The 17,506-nt window shown below is 39.0% G+C and overlaps 1 protein-coding gene across 4 annotated transcripts in view; it reads left to right on the plus strand.

Annotated features, from left to right (window-relative positions):
• Positions 1 to 17,506, plus strand: part of PDCD1LG2 (programmed cell death 1 ligand 2) — a 173,155-nt gene that overhangs the window by 16,839 nt on the left and 138,810 nt on the right. For all 4 annotated transcript variants that reach the window (XM_057498645.1, XM_057498646.1, XM_057498644.1 and 1 more), the window contains exons 3-4: positions 3,596 to 3,901; positions 12,513 to 12,782. In XM_057498645.1, the coding sequence (XP_057354628.1) occupies positions 3,596 to 3,901; positions 12,513 to 12,782 (576 nt within the window). The remainder of the gene's footprint in view (positions 1 to 3,595; positions 3,902 to 12,512; positions 12,783 to 17,506) is intronic.

Below are 17,506 nucleotides of genomic sequence, written 5' to 3' on the forward strand. Positions count from 1 at the left end.
GCCCAAGATTCTGCATTTCTAACTAGCTCCCTGGTGAAGCTGAGGACACTTTGAATGGCAGGATGATAAAAGATGTTTGCAAGTGCAACTGTCTTATTTGTCTAAAGAATGGTCCTCAATACTTTCTTCACATTAGAAGCTCTCAGAGAAGTTAAAAAAAAAAAGATGCTGGCCTCAGAAAAGGATTCGAATTTAATTTTAAAGTATCTAAAGTAGGGCCTGAGTATCAGAATTTTTTAAAAGCCTCCCAATTGATTCCAATGGTGGCCAAGGCTGAGGCCCTCTGCTTAGTGGTTCTAATGTGCAGCCAGGCTTGAGAAAAACCTCTTCACAAAAATTGTTTGCAAGACTATTTTGATTTCCTCTGTAATTTACAGTAAGTAAGCATATTTTAGGATTTCAAAATATATTGCATTTCCTAAACTCTTCATTTAATACAGAGCAATCAAGTTCAAAGCTTTGCATGTCCTAGAGACTTTAATTGGGGCAAAATTAGAGTGAATAACAGTCTTCTAATTTTTCTGACCTACTCAGATACATGGTTCATGTTTGCTAATTGCTCTTTTTTCTTGTGAGCATTAGCTGAAAAATGTCACCTGCTTGAGAGGTAGCATTCTTTATGCTTACAACCCCTGTACACACACTTGCTTAACAAGGCAGAAGGGAAAAGCAAGCAGAAAACAGATTTTTGTCAAAGGCCCAGATGGTAAAAAAGGGAGTTCTGCTGTATGGTATGGGGAATTCCAGAGGAAGTAATAGGCGTTCCCTCTCTCATGAGAAGAAAGCACAAGTGTGGTAAATAAATTTGCTAAATAAATTCAATAGATACTACACCCAAAGTCTTCTAATTCCTGTTATATCTCAGACTCAGCAACTAACCTTTCTTGCAAGCCCCACTGCTCTTCCCTGTTTCCTGTTTTATCACTGTAATAAAATAAGAGAAGGAAGTATTATGAGAGTAAAAGAAGTATAATTCCTGAACCTGGCACATAGAAAATGGTTAATACATATTTGATGAATGAATAAACAGGGCAGAGTGGATTTGGTATCAGGAGGCTCTGTCTTAGTTATAAGGGCACCTAATAACTCAAGTTTTTGGAAGTGATTCCCAAGATAAAGGGATCTACTCTTAAGAAGGTACTATTATGGAGACCCAGGGTCAGTTATTACAAGTATTCAGTGAATTCCATGAAATGGAATCATGTGGCAATTTCAGAACCACAACCCATCTTTTCATAGTTGCCATCCCAGAGACTTCTCAACCTGGTCAGGCAAATGTAGGTGTGATTAGCATTGTTTTACACAGAAGCATTCACATTATAGCCCTGCCCTGCCCTGATCCTGCAGAAAAGAATGCCAGACAGATGTGTACCATAGATCTCTGTTACAAAAGCATATTAATATTCTAGTCATAGTTATAACAGTGGTCAAAGGCAAGCTATAAACTTGTCAGTCACTTCTGATAAATCTCAAGTTTGTGTAGTAACAATACGAAGTATGCTGTACGGTGACCAAGAATGCCAATTTGTGCGATCATGGGCAAGTTGCAATTTGATAAGAGGAAATCAGATGTGGATATGGGTAGGCTCATTCTTTCTTTCTTACTCTTCCTCTTTCTGGCATTTATTTGCCAAACCCTTAACTAGAACTTAGTGTGAGCTAGGCACTGGAGATACCAAAACAAACTCAACTTGGTCACTGCCTTCAAAGACTTGCAGGATATTAGGAGGAAAAACTTAAGTCAGAAGAGAATTGCAGTGTGAATCATTCAAGCAAGAGAAAACACAAAAATTATTTATACTGTGAAATCTGTTGCCCAGGATGGTCAGGGAATGGACTCTCCTGACTAATAAAATATTACGGTTAATAAAGAAAGGCCATGTATTCCATTTATGGATTACCACTGTCCCAAGAATTAAAACATGATATGAAAGAAAGGAACCAATTTTTGCTGACCACTTACTCCTTGCCAAAATAAGGCACTTCTCATGTGCCATTTGGTTTTCAACACAATACTGACAAGTAAATATTAACCTTGTATCTTTACAGATAAAGAGGCTGAGACTCAGAGATTAAATGACATGTTCAAGATCAAAAGGCTCAGGTCATCATACAGTCAGATTTTGAACCCATGTTCATATGTTACTAAATACCATGCTCTTTTCATACCAGTTTTATACGGAAACAACTCCTCAAATAGGATAGGCTTAGGCACCATCCCCAAATACTTGCTGAGTGGATGTTTTGGCTGAATAAATTAATAAATGAATGAAGCTAGTTACTGAATATAATTTGATCTAATATTCTGTCATGATTCAGAAACTACTTCAGGATCTTGCTATACCTCAGTCATAATGCATATCTATTCTTTAATGATGAAAGCAGCATAATTCCATACAGTTTCTCTCTACTCACTTTATTCATGCATATACTACCTTCATTAGTTTTACTGTGTTTGACCACCCTTTATCCTGTTGTTTTTGTAGAATTCTTAAAATCAACTCATCTTTTATTTTTTGAATGAAACAGTATACTGGTAAATGGAAAACCAGTACTTACTGGTACTGGTAAGTAGAGGATATGAGCAAAAATAAATTCAATGAAAGTACAGTGGTATTTACATTACCAGATACTAATATTTGTCTGGTAGCTTCCTGTTTTATTAAAAGGAAAAATAACATTTGTTAGAGGTATGAGAGTCTAGTTGCCAATTTATGTAACTTGAAGGATTGAAATAGAATTGAAGAGGGAATAAGTTTCTCTCTGAATAACCTGACTCCATTTAGGCCTTAATACTGCCCTGTCTGAAATCATTTTGCATACTTCTAGTGGTATGTTTCTGACATTTTGGGGAGATACTATTCCAATGGTAACTACAGATTTTGAATCCAAAATCTGAATGGCTTTGAATTTTAGCTACTAACTGTATATCCTGGAATGAACCTTTTTGAGCCAGTTTCCTCAACAATAAAATAGTAATGCTACTATATATTTCATGATTACATTCTCAGGATTAAATGATATAGTTACGAAAACCCTAGCACATGCCTGGTGAATAGTAGGCATACACTAAAATATTAGTTACATTCTTCCTTTCCCCTTGTTGATAGAAAAGGAGAAGCTTGTTCAGTGGGCTTGTCTAATGTGGTGGTTAAGGACACTTGGGACTTGACAATACCTGAGTCTGATGCTGGCTGTGCAATCTTCAACAAATTGCTTAACCTTTTTGTGTTTTAGTTTCATTTTCTAAAAAGGGTATACATCTGCCTTGTTGGCCTCCTGGGAAGACTAAATGAGATTGTGTGTTAGCTGAGGCCTAATACATAATAAGAATTCAAGAACTGATAGTTGTTATTATTATTACTATCACTGATGATACTATCACTGATAAGAGCTGTCAGCCACACAGGTAGGGAGGTTTGAGAGGAGAGAACTACCTCAGAGCAGTGCTTCAAGAAAGGAGCCCAAGGGAATGTCCAAATAATGACAGGTATCTTTTGGAAAATGGATGTGGGATGGGTGTCCTTAGCTCCCACTCTGTACAGAACTGAAATGTGAAGGCAGGCAATAGGAGAATGTCTTATTTTCTGTTCAGCTTTATTCACAGTGACAGTTCCTAAGGAAGTATACACAGTAGACTATGGCAGCAATGTGACCCTGGAGTGTTACTTTGACACTGGAGGTCATGTGGAACTTGGAGATTTAAGAGCCAGTTTGCAAAAGGTGGAAAATGATACATCCTTGAACAGTGAAAGAGCCACTTTGCTGGAAGAGCAGCTGCCCCTGGGGAAGGCATTATTCCACATCCCCAGAGTCCAAGTGAGAGATACGGGGCAGTACCGCTGCCTGATCATCTATGGAGTCGCCTGGGACTACAAGTACCTGACTCTGAAAGTCAAAGGTGAGTAGTTTCAAGGGCTGGGATTTGTGAAGGTAAGTCTTCAACACAGGATATAACATTAGCTACAAGCCCACTAAAACTAGCTCAAGCAAAAGCTGGAAGAATGGTTATAAAGAAACAGCTATCTCAGAAAGCAAAAGTACCTGCTCAGAAATATTTTTTTGACATCTGAATATAAAGCAGTTGAGGTGAGAATAAATCGGAGTAGAAGTTGCAGGAATAAAATGGGTCTTTTGGAAAATGAGTCCCTGAAAGGAAAGGAAGGTGCCAAAGATAAGCTTTACCTAATTCACAGATCTCCTAAGGAACAACACTGACTTGATTATTAAACTATTCTTTCACACTAACTTATTCCTCTGGTTCAGTGTTTAAAGCTGTAATTTGACATCCATTAATGGATTAAATATCAGTTTAGTGAGTAGCAACAGGTGGGTGTTTTTCCCCAATAAAATGAATAAACAGGATGAATAGAATAGATTGGAGGACATCATATATTAGGCTGAGTGTTGCTTTGTGAAACTCTTATTTTCAGAGGGGTGTGTGTGTGTGTGTGTGTGTGTGTGTGTGTGTGTGTGTGTGTGTGTTGTAGTATAAAATATTTTTTTCACTCTGGGTCATACTCTAAAAAGTTTGGAAAATACTACTCTAGTCCAAACCTCATCTATTGCAGATTAAGCAGCTGAAGTCCAGAGAAGTGAATTGGGTGGCCTGAGGGAGCCCAGTTAGGTCAGTGGCTCTGGGGTAAAGGCTTTCTCCACCACAGCACAAGCCAAGAATCTAAATCTGAAGAAAATCTTCAGGTTCCTTGGTTTATTCTGGGAAAGGCCTCTTGGGGAAAAACAACTAACACTATGGAAGAAACAGGTTTGGTCTGTCCATTGGCATGTGTTTTTCAGCTTTCGTTGACTTTCCTGAGTTAAACTGTGCCAGTATTTCTCTGCCTCCTCCAGATCTCACCCTTTAGGCCTTAGAAGATCTGCTGTGTCTTCTGGAGGGTCTGTAGATTTTGATCCCTAAAGATCACTGACCTTGGCAGCAATGCTTTTATGATCTAGTACAAAGAAGGACAGACTAGACTAGACATGAGGATGAATGTTGGTTTCACCTTTGACCTTGGGCAGATGAGTTCACCTTCCATAATCTCACATTTTTCTTATATGTAAAAGGGTAACAATAATAGCACCTCCTATATAGGATTGTTATAAAAATTAAAAGAGATAATGAACATAAAGAACTGAGCATGGTGTCTGGCATATGGCGAGTGTACAAAGGTTTGGTCAAAAGACCCTCAGTTATTACAGAGACAGTGACCTCCTCACACTCCATTATCAGTGACTCACCAGGATGTAACCTGTAACATTAACGTGGATGTAACTGCCTTCTGTTTTTATTGCATTTCCTATATCCAGGTATCAACTTGGAGGAATTCCAGAACACTGAAGTTAGTCTAAATTCAATAAACAGGAGGAAAGAGGGTTCAATATTCTCATGATCCCCTAGTATACTCAGGTATCTGTACCCCTAAATCACTATCCCCATGGTTGTTGATGTCTCCTTGAATGTTGTAATGCATCTAGGCTCTTTGGGCAATTTGGAGCCAGTCATCCCACTATTTCTTCCCAGCTTAGGGCTGCCCCTCATTCCTGGGAAGGCACTCTGCCTGCTTCCTCACCTAGACCAGGGATGGCTTAGTTGTAGAGCAGATTTATTCTTAAATCTTCATTTATTTATTCCATAAATTTTTACTGGTCTTCAAACTACAGTATATGAGGATCACAAAGACTTTCTAGGGGATGCATAGCACAGGCATTTTTAGGAAATGAACTTCTAGATTTCATCTTCCCCAAATACTCTTCCCCAAATTGAATGTGCCTGAGAGTGTGCCTTACAGGCAAGGATCTTGGGGTTCCCCTAAAACACTTCCTCTTCTATTATTGCTTTCTCCTACTTCATAAAAATTGTACCTCTCATACCTCATGAGTATAGTGCATTGCCCTGGGGTATAAAAAATTCCATAGGGCTAAACTAAAGAGTAATTGGAAGTATTTATACCTTAACCAATTTTAATGACTAAAAAATCTTTCTTCAAATCAAGGGGCATCCAACTCTGTTTTCAACACAATTGACAGAGGCCCTAATAGAACTGATAATAAAAAATGAAGTAAATTTTTGCCATATAAATCATTAAGGCTTTCAGAGAATGAAATGACATTACTGTAATAAAACTGGTTTCATTCTACCTACTTAGTCATATGAGCTACATAAGATTGCTTACCCCTTATAGCTACAAAAAAATGAAAAATAGAAATACATTTGATGCTTAAACCTGTCTCATTCCAAACATAAGCCTTATGCATCCTCAGGTTCATGAACAAATTGAAAAAGAGAGCCCCATCTGAATCATTAAGAGATACATTACCAGTAAACTTTTATCTTTTGTGTTTAGTAATTATATTCATATTTTATATTTTGGGTTTACATGTGCTGATAATAATAGAAATTAGATTTCAGTGCAGAAGAAAACTGAATGCATAAAGCCTCATAATCACAAGAAAAAATTAATTTCAAAAGCTATACATATTTTGTTGCAAAAAAAATAAGGATAATCAAAAGGAACTTTCAAACATTTTGCATACAAAATTTTATCCTATAGAAAAACTGGAATGAGAACTGAGTCAAGGACTAAAAAGAAACGATCTAAAACTGACTCTTGAACATATTTTTTCAGTGGATGGTGGTGTGTATAAAAGATACCTTTGATATCTAGATGACATTGGATACATATGTAAGAGTGAAGTGTTTTCCGAATAAGATAAATGTTTGTAAAAAATACTAAATATGTATTTTCTAATACAGAAACCTATGAAAAAATTGAAGAATCCACTTAATAAATGAGAGGGTGCAGAATATATCACAATTGTTTTAGAATAAATAAAAGGAAAAAAACGTTGAAGACCATCATCTTAGAGTATTCTACCCTGATCAGGGGTCTCTGAAAGGAGCAGGGGAGATCTGGGGCCCACATAGGGCTCACTTAAATAGAGTAAAACTACAGGAAAGGTGTGGTTTTTTTTCTTATATTGATTATGGCATAAGCCTTGAAAATAGGTTTATAACACCTTCTTTGATATCTGGGCAACAGCTCATATTAAATATAATGAAAAGAGCATATTAAATATAATGAAAAGACTTCAAAGGCACAGGAGAAAATATACTAGGTAGAATGGCTAGAGAGTTTAAAAAAGACAGTAACAAAAAGCTGCAATTTCCAAAAAGCCAGGTTACAACTGTAAGACTATGAGTAATCTGTCTGAGGAAGACGGGAACATGGCTGAAGAAAAGATCACAGTAGCCCTGGGAGGCACAGAGTCCAGGGATTTGAGCCCATGGTTGAGAACTGGCCCACGCAAAGGATCCCAAGCAGACGCAGAGCAAGGACTAAGAAGAGAAAGGCCCAACCGGCCAGCCGGCCTGGGCAGGGCCTGAGGTCGGGGATGGGAGAGAGCCAACACCTGGGAATGGGCTGAAGCTTCCAGAAGTATTTCAAACCAGAAACAAGGCCCAAGACACAGAGTGCAACCTGAGCACGTGGAGCAGACAGGCAGCACGGCTTCCATTCTCTCACAAGAGAAATGGCCTTCATCCCGAGCAGGGGAAGACGAAGAGAATGGGAGCAGACGACCCAAGGGAAGCAATGCCCTGGTGAAAAGATGATTGTACATTTAGCCTTCTAGGCCCAGAGGAAGGATTTGCTAAAAGAATTTACTGATGGGGCTGAATCTCTGCTTGCAGTGTCTTTTCTCCAAACCTGATGTTCCTCTCCAGGCCCTTTAACAGATGAATTGGGAGCAATCCTAAAAGATTTATTTCAGCAACTATTATAAACCTGCCTGGATTCTCTAAGAGTAAAGCATATAAAACTACATGTTTCACCTTAGTTTCTGTCATCATGATGATAAAGCAGGTAACAGTATGTTCAGCTTATCTTATTTTAGAAATACTAGAGTTGCCAGTGACATATAAATCATATAGTCAGAGACAACAAGAAAAATAGGCATTATTTACACCAATGAAAATTTAAACCAGGAAATAATAATTCTTTGGATGGAACAGACTGAGAAGCCACACTGGAAACAGGGAGGCAATCAGCAACTAAATACTAGCAGGAAGCATCTATCACCACAGGCCTGAAAGGAAAGGGAGAAGCAGGGATTAATGAAACCCAGGAGCCAGAGTCACTTGACAGACACTGGAACCTTGGTGGTCCTTTCCAATGGTAGCTGGAGCCAGGGAAGAGAAGTGGTTGCTGCTGGAGAGTCCATTATAGCATATAGCATGGGAGAGAAATACCCTAACTCTCTCTGCTTCTTGCCCTCCAGTATTCCCACCATGCCTCCTATTGGCTGTCAAGAGCCTGGAATACACAGCCTGCAGGATTCACTCTTGCTGCAGTACAGAGCAGTGAAGAAAAATTAAGGGATGGATCTGAGGGCAAACAGGCCCAGGATCCACAGAGCACACACTGTATGCATAAAGTGGTAAAACATGGGGTGAATAATATTACAATTGATTGTATCTATAACAGACTAAACAACTAGTAGTTACTGACTCAAAGCTAACAAAGAGTAATTGATGGTCTTGGGTCAACCTGGAGACCATCTCCAAGTGAAAGGTTTATTATGCCCTTAGGCTTCATTAAAACCCTGTATTGGGCCTAAGTGTGCTCAGTGCATAGGAAATAATTAGTCACACTATATTTTTTTGCTGCCTAGATAATATCTGGAATATAGGTCATGCTACAATGGCAAAAATAAAGTGAATCCAAAGACTGGTATCTAGAGGTGTGTCTGAAAATTATGTCCTGTAAGATATGGTTGATGGAAGTAGACATGTTCTACCTAGAGGTGAAAATACTGTATGGAGTCTTGCCAGTTATTTTCAAATACTTGAAGGATTGCCTTGTCATATGGAGAGCTAAAAATAATTGCTAGTATTAATTTACTATGATCTAGACACCTAATTCATTTAATTATCTTAACATCTTGTTAAGGATAAGTATTATTTTATATTATATTTATATTTTGAATTTATATTTTATATATATTATATTACTACCAATTTTAAAACTGAAAAACCTAAGGGCTTGACAGGTCATGGCACCAGCCCTTGGCTCAAGTCTAGTGAAAACTTTTAGACTCAAAAGCCCATGTTCTGAACTACTGTGCTTACCACATGTTGTTTTACTAAACCAGACAAGTACCAATGGGTTGAAGCTACCATGAGGCAAAATTTGATTCAGCATAAATATGATGTTTCCCAATGGAAGCTTAACTTTTTAATTGTCTAATCATGAAAATGACTGCTTCTAGAGGTAGGAGCTTCCATTCATTGATGTATTCAACCAAAAACTAGTTATTTAGCAGGTGACTAATATCAGAAAAGAAGTGTTATTACAGATAAAAAAGGACATTTCATAATGATAAAAAAGTCAGTTTGACAGGAAGACATAACAATCTTGTGGGTGTGTGTACATCTAACAATATAGCTTCAAAAATATAAAACAAAAATTGACAGACCTAAAGAGAAATAAACAAATCACAATCATATTTAGAGATTTCAACTCACCACTATTATGACTGATAGAACAAACAAAAAGGAAAATAGAAGAGTTGAAAAACACAGCTATATTGACCTAACTGACATATATAAAACTTATACTCAACAACTGCACAATACACATTATTTCCAAGTTCATGTGAAACATTCATCAAGGTAGTTATCTAGCAAAGTTGCTGCAGAAGATATTTCTCATTGAGCAAGAAGTTAGACTAGTTGAATTTTAAGATCACTTCCACCTCTGAAATTCTAAAATTACTCATCCTTTCCTAAGAATATCACCCTCCATCCAGCTTCCCCATTGTGTGTTGTTGATAATCATGCCAAATAGGAAAGAGGCTGTGGAGGCGTCTTTCATATGTTATAAATATAGGATGTGAGTTCTTGTCCTTCCCCAAACCTTGCTGATTCTTTCACTTGAACATCTCTTCCATTTGCTGCCTCATTTTTATATCAAGCCTCTTTTTGTATACCAAGTTAAAGCCTCAGCACAGCTCCTGATTTGTGGCCTTCCAACTCTGAAATCTTCCAACTCTCAACCTGACCATCAAGATCAGCTTCTTGTCCCAAGCTATCCTGCAGGAACAGGCCAGACTTTCACACACAACACCCTGGCTCCTATGATACCATTCATTCTAAACCATTTCCCCAAAGATCCTAGAGCTTACAGAAATAATTCAAATATAATAGGATGAAATGATTATTAGAGGACATCAAGAAAAGGTAAGTAACATAAATAATAAATAACATAAAATGATAGATAAGGTGAGTACTCAATAGGCATGCTTCAGATACTGTTTGATTGCTAAAGGCAGGCCAAAATTTGGATCCAAGGAGACTGGTGAGTCTAACCAGTTCAAGACCTTCAGTAAGCTGCTCCAAAACCTATTTCACCTCATGCTCTACTAGATCTGGGTGCTAAGTACCTCAGGAAAACATATCCCTCTTCCTATGTATATTGCTCCATCTCCAGACTTTTGCATTACATCACCTTATGATGATTCCAAAGCACAATTCAGAATACTGTAGCCATGAACGGCATGAATTCTAGTCCCCACTCCTACCCAGATTCCAGCTGTTTCCTTGTTTACAAAATAGGAATATGAATTTTACCTACTTCCCAGGGTCCTTCTATAATTAAAATGAGATAATATATGTTATGGGGGTGGAGTCAAGTCTTAGAGCCACTCACTCTGTTCCTCTCCAAGTTCTTGACTACTGGAGCTATACCCACAAGAATCAATAGCCAAATGAGAAATAAATTCCATTTTTTAAATCAATGACTGGATGAACACATAATTTTCCCCTTTCATCTCTCCCAACTTTGGGGCTTCTCTGGCAATTTACACTGTCGAACATAACTTAAAATAGGGAACTTTTGTTTCTTGCTCCCTCATCTTAAGAGTCCAGGTTTGTAGATCAGACCCTGAAGTCACTCACCCATACACCTCATGGATAAGAAAATCTTCCCCACCCACCCAGTCACAAGCAGAAGCTGGAATACTGTGAGCTAGGAATATGTCAGAGCTTTTGGAAGCAGACCAGCTATCAAACCCTGCCAAGTATGCTTTACCACATGGAGACAAGAACTTCAACAGAAGGCCACTGTTAGACCAGTGGTTCAAATGCAGTCACCCCGCTCTCCAGTGAACTGGGACCTAGTGAATGTCTTTGGCTAAAATTAATCCAATTAGCAACTCATCACAGAGATACAAGGAGGTTCTTAAGAGGCAAAAATTATGGAGAGGGGCATGAAGATTCCTTCCTCCTCCACATACTGTGTAGGAGGGCACAAAGCTCAGCTCTTAGGAAGTACTTTGTAAATCATACAGATTTGACTTTTCCCACATGGCTGTATCATAATTTTAACATACAACTGCTTTTCACAAAGTTTGTGCCCATTTATATTCTTCCCAACAATTTTGGGAAAATATATATATATGTATATGGCATATGTATGACACTGGTGTGATCAAACTATTTGTATATATATAAATGTATATTATCTAAATATATTACATTTTGCATATATACTATATGTTAATGAATATTAACAACATTTCAGATACCATGGAGTGTGGAAAGTAACCTGTTGATTTTTGGTGAAGGGAAGAAGGAACGAGTACTAGTTTTCATTAAGTAGAAAATATTTTTTTAAGGAATAGAATTTTAATAAAATCTTTGAAGTAAAGACACGTAATTATTTTTAAATATATTTATGTAATTTATATAAAATATATTTATATAAGTTATATAAAATAATTGCAGTTTGTTCTCATGTCTTCCTATTGGCTCTAAATGTCACTCATTTCTATTTTAGATCTTAGTTTTCTAGAGGCAGGGCAAGGGAGCCATGTCTGATTAATTCACTCAGCATATCCTGCACAGAAGTGTGTGTATTTGTACATGCATGTAGGAGAGGAGAAATAAATAACAAATATACATTCAAATTCTTGACTATATGTAGACATCATTTCATTAGATTATTTGATCATTTGATCACTTCACTTCATGTAAAAATATAGGTCTTTATATTTTTCTCCTCCCAATCTCAAAAAGAATAGAGGAAAGGGAGCAGTGGAATGAAAATTTTCCCCTGACGATGTTAGAAAAAGCATTAAATAAAGTAAGATACAAGGGTTATCTAGTGATTTTATTTATCCATCCTCTCTTCTCTCCAGTCCTCAATTGTGAGATAATTTACAGTGTGGAAGTCACAGTGTGGTGGTGTAAAGCATATGCAACTTGTCTTGCTTCAGTTACCTCCAGCAAAAATTGGGCATACCAACAATGCCATTTTTGTTGTATTATAGAATTAAATACTTCAATGTATGTAAAAGACAATAATATCTGGGACAAAGGAAATGTTTTAAACATTAAAACCATTACTACTTAATATTAAGAATGTTAATTTTATTCATTTCACATTGCACTGAGTACAGAGCTCCACAGGTATCAGAAAAGACTTATTTCTTTTTCTCTTTCTATTGTTCAGCTTCCTATAAGAAAATAAACACTCTGATCCATAAGGTCCCAGGGATAGATGAGGTAGAACTCACCTGCCAAGCTGAAGGTTATCCCCTGGCAGAAGTGTCCTGGCCCAACAACAGTGTTCCTGCCAACACCAGCCACACCAAGACCTCTGAGGGCCTCTACCAGGTCACTAGTGTTCTGCGCCTAAAGCCACACCCTGGCAGAAACTTCAGCTGTGTGTTCTGGAATGCTAACATGAAAGAACTTACTTCAGCAGTCATTGACCCTCAAGGTAAGAGCTGCCTGCCCTTCCTACCTCTATTAATCAGGGTTCAGACAAGAAATAGATGGCACACTCAGAGTGGGGAATTTGAGGAGATTGTAATAAAGAGACTATGAAGTTGTGATCAAGATTTAGAGACACTGCTAAGGATAGTGTGGGACCCTGGGCCTTCAACAATGGGAAGCAATTGCCACTGTTGGAGGGATCACTGGCACCTGGAGAAGGGAGTTGTAGGGAAAGCACCAGTTGGCAGGAACCGTGGCTGGCCACCAGTAGAGGGACGCTGCCACCTGCAGCAACTGTAAAGGGTAGAAACTGGATGAATGAATACCCCAACCTCGTTCTCCCCACACCCTTCAGTCTCCTACTGGTGCCTCCAATCGGCTGAACCCAGCTGGAAGTTGGAGAACAAGGGACTCCACAGAGTTTTGGAGTGTAAAGAATGGATCCGAAGAGGAAACAGAAAATACCCAACACAAAAGCTAGTCACTGTGACTCAGGTGCAGAACCGTAAGTCAGCAGATGGAATATTACTTTGCTGGCTTTGCCATACTAGTCAAGTAGTTATAGGATTTTCCAGGAAAACCAGCCTCTTAAAAATATTTCAGAGCCTTTGCTGGTTATATTGAATCCTATACTTCAGAACTTCATTCACCAGCAAAATTTCAAACAATTTTAGAAGTCTGACAATTTTTTATTCACTAGTTAAGAACATTTATTCACCAAATAAAAGCAATTAATATCTAGAATCAAAATCGTTTCATAGAGACAGGTTGTTTTATCACAAAGAATATGTGTTTCCTATTGTTCCCATAATAAATGACCACAAACTTTGTGGGCTTAAGACAACACAAATTTGTTAGCTTACACCGCTGGAAATCAGAAATCCAAAAAAGGGCTTCACTGAGCTCAAATCAAGGTGTTGACAGGATTGCAGAGGCTCTAAGGAAGAATTCATTTTCTCATTTTTTTTCCAGCTTTTGGAGGCCACCTATATTTCATGGCTCGTGGCCACTTCCTCCACCTCCAAAGGCAGCAATAGCATGGCTCAGACCTTTGCTTCAGTCATCATTTCTCTTTAACTCTCCTGCCTTCCTCTTCCTCCTTTTAAGAACCCTTATGATTACATTAGATAACTACCTCCAACCCGATAATTCAGAACAATTTTCCCATTTCAAGGTTCTTAATATAATCACATGTGCAAACTTCCTTGTGCCGTATAGGGTAACACATTCGCAGGTTCCAGGGATTAGAACATGGACATCTTTCAGGGGAGTCATTATTCTGCTACCATACTAATAAAGGGTGTAATCTCAGAATTAAGGACAGCCCCTAGTACTGACTAACTTTGACTTTATAGAAAATTCACTATGTTGTCGTTATATTTCACTTTTGCCCTTTGTCTTAGACAAAACAGAGGCTATGGTAAGGATTTGTGTGGCATACACATGTTTGGGTTCAGACCCCAAGGAGCAGAAGTGAGAGGTTTAGGAGATTAAGACAGGTAAGAAAAGAAAGTAAATATATGGGTGCATTATCAAAGTTGTTGGTGAGGGGAAAACAGGAGTACAAATACTCAAGGACCACCTGAGAGGTATAGATGGCTTCCTAAGATGTTTACTCAGAGGACTTCTGGTGGAAGGTCTAATCCCTGCACTTTCATCCCCATTGGCTGACTGTTGTCTCCAGGAGTGTGATTTTCCTTCCCCTGGGAGATATGCATGCTTATGGGCTGAGTGAACCTCTATCCCCACTCCCCAGTGCCCAGCATCTGTAGTATCAGAGTCATCACAGGGCAGAAAGCTAAGTATCCATGACAGATGAATCACTGACCATGAAGTAAATTGAAGCACACCTAGAATTCCCCCTGAGCTGTGGCTGAAATCAGAGGAGAGGCTGAGAGTAAGTGAGGCAGGACTATAACAGAGAATTAGGCAAACTGGTCTTTCAACATTCTCTACTCTCTTTTTATCACAATTGACTGCCAAACTTATCACCTTATGAAGCTGAGCTATAACTAATTCACCCTAGAGCTTTAGAGGCTTATATATTAAGAATTCCAAGGGAATTAATTTTTTCCTAGGATTGTTTATTTATTCATCTGTCCTTTGTTATGCAGAATTTCCTGCCTGGTTAAGCATAGGTCAGTACTTTGAACGAAATGGTGTTCTGGAAGGACTCTTATATAAGGATCTCTGCAGGGAAATAGGGGCCTGGGCAAGGTGCATTTAGAAATAATTAGACATCTTTCACCACTGCATTGCACATCAGTGTTTTTTTCCTTTGTCGGAGAGAAGCAGTAGGGCAGACCGACCATTCCTCTGTGAGCCTTGGGTCAGCCTTAAGGATGAAGCAAGGTGGCCCTTCTCTCCATCAGGATCACCCAGGATTATCACTCATGAATGCAACCAGCAGGGAGATGGAGAAATCTCTGGGCAGTTAAAGATTTTCAGCCTAGTTTTACTCATCCTTACCAGTTACATTCATCCTGCTATCCCCTGACATGATCCCTCTGTTCCGGGCAACTCCTCTCCTCACTATGTGCTTTCTAAACTTGCTTTTACCTCTCCCACCTCCATGATTTCTTTGCTTAGGCAGTTTCTTCTACATAAAATACCATTATGCACCAGCTCCAAGCCCACCCTCTCTCCAGGGCAGCTCAGTAAACTGTAGGGCATAAGGGATCTTTTCCTCACTCATCTTGTCTCCTAATACTGATTGCCTGCACCATTACTTTCCCTATAGCAGTAGTTTTTACCTTTCATTGCTATTTTATTTCCTGTGCGTTTTAATTGCTCACATGAGTCTTCTTTTTGCCAAAGTAAAAGGAGAGTGCTTTACTTATAATAAATGCTCAATAAATGTCAGATGAATGGGTTAGAGACTTAGTCTTAAATAATCCTGGACTAATCCTGGACTGTGTGGACAGCCACATCAGAGCAGTCAAATGATCCCCTTGTGGTACAAATACCAGCAATAAAATTACTGAAGTCACACATCCTCCCACGGGTTCCTCGCTTCTATTTTTCAGAAGCATTAAGTTGTCTTATGACTGTCCCCTTTGTACTCATTCTCATAAACTGAGCTGTTCACTGCTGACTTATTTGACCTATCACATGCTTCTCCAAAGCCAATAGAATAAAATAAACACAGCAGTGAGAGTCTGGGAGGGGGAGGTGCTCTAGTGACTCTGGAATGGATGACTAAACATCCTGTCTTTCAATCCGGGTTCACTCTATGTTGTTGCTCTGCCATTCTCTCTAGTGAATTGTCAAAGTCTGGGTCCCTGCCACATCCAAACTTCAGCCCTCAGAAAGGGAAAAGAGTGGTAGAAGACACATCCAGTGTTCTAAGGCCAAGACTCAGAAGACCCATTCTCATGACCTGAGCTTGGTTTACATGGCTGTCCATACACAAGTGCAGAGGAGACTTGGAAATATAGCCTTAAGAAGCCATGTGTCCAGCTAACACCCTAATACTAGGGAAGAAAGGGAAAACGGATTTAAGGGTAAGCAGCAGTCTGCCACAAAGTAACTAATAACGGGAAGGATCAGACTGGGTGGAATAGGTAAACAGATTATCAATTCAGCCCAACAGATCCTTACTGACACCTTTTATGTAGCTGGTGCTTGGCTCCATAGGAGATTCAGAGGTGACTTAAATAAAGTCTTTGTGCCCCAAATATTTAACAGTCTAAACAGACTGATGTCCTGTTGAATGTTCAATGTTAGAAGGTCTTCAGGGATGAGTAGAACTTCTGTATGTGCAAGGGACTGCTATCCCCTGACATGATACCTCTGTTCCGGTCAGCTCCCTCTCCTCACTATGGGAGGGAACCTGCATAGGACAAGGGTTTGCAAAAAGGCACTGAGGTAGGGACTTCTCCTATTGTGGGACACTGAGGGTCCCAGGACTCCTTGACTCACTGTGCTACATGCAGCAAGTGCTTAAAACATACTTCCTAGCCATTAAGGAGCAATGCTAATCACTGTGGATTATCCAATGGGTACATGAGCCAGGCTTCTGAATCCCTTTCTTCCTTAATGTTCACTTCACTGTTTTGGATAGAGACAGGTATCTGTAGGGTCTGAATTTAGGATCAGACAGATCTGGGTTTACAGTCCTGGTTTTACCACTTACTTAGCAGTGAAAACCTTAGATAGATTATTTAGCATCTTTGAGCCTTGCTTCTTAACTCTAAAATGAGGGGTTCAGATTAAATGATGTCTAATCATTTCTCAGCTAAAAGAATCTATGGTTCTCAGCATTGTGATGGAAGACAGGGAGGGCAGTTGGTGAGACTAAGCCATTTCTCCTGAGCGGTTTTGCCAGGTTTTTCCCAGATCAGGTTGTCATGTTTATTCTATGTGTGTTACTCCATGGGGCAAAACTCAGGCTTTTGGAAAGGGCACAGCATGCCTTCTATCTCTCTATAGTGAACCCCCCTCCCAAAAGCCCTACCCTTTGTTAGTCTGGGGCCCTCAATCCAGCCTGTAGATACACAGAGCCCACCTTTAGAGGGTTTTCCCCATGCTCCAACTAAATCCATCTTCTCCTCAGTGCCAGGACCTTGATTGCTGGGACAAGGAAAAGGGCTAGTTTAGTAATTCACACTAGGGTATAGATGACTGGTTTTTATATAATAACACTACTGACAATATGCAGTTTTTCTTTTCGAAAGGATCCTATTAACCCTTGAAATTTAATAACTGATGGTATAGATTCTAAGCACT

Source organism: Manis pentadactyla, chromosome 3, assembly GCF_030020395.1.
Source record: "Manis pentadactyla isolate mManPen7 chromosome 3, mManPen7.hap1, whole genome shotgun sequence".
Lineage (NCBI taxonomy): Eukaryota > Metazoa > Chordata > Mammalia > Pholidota > Manidae > Manis > Manis pentadactyla.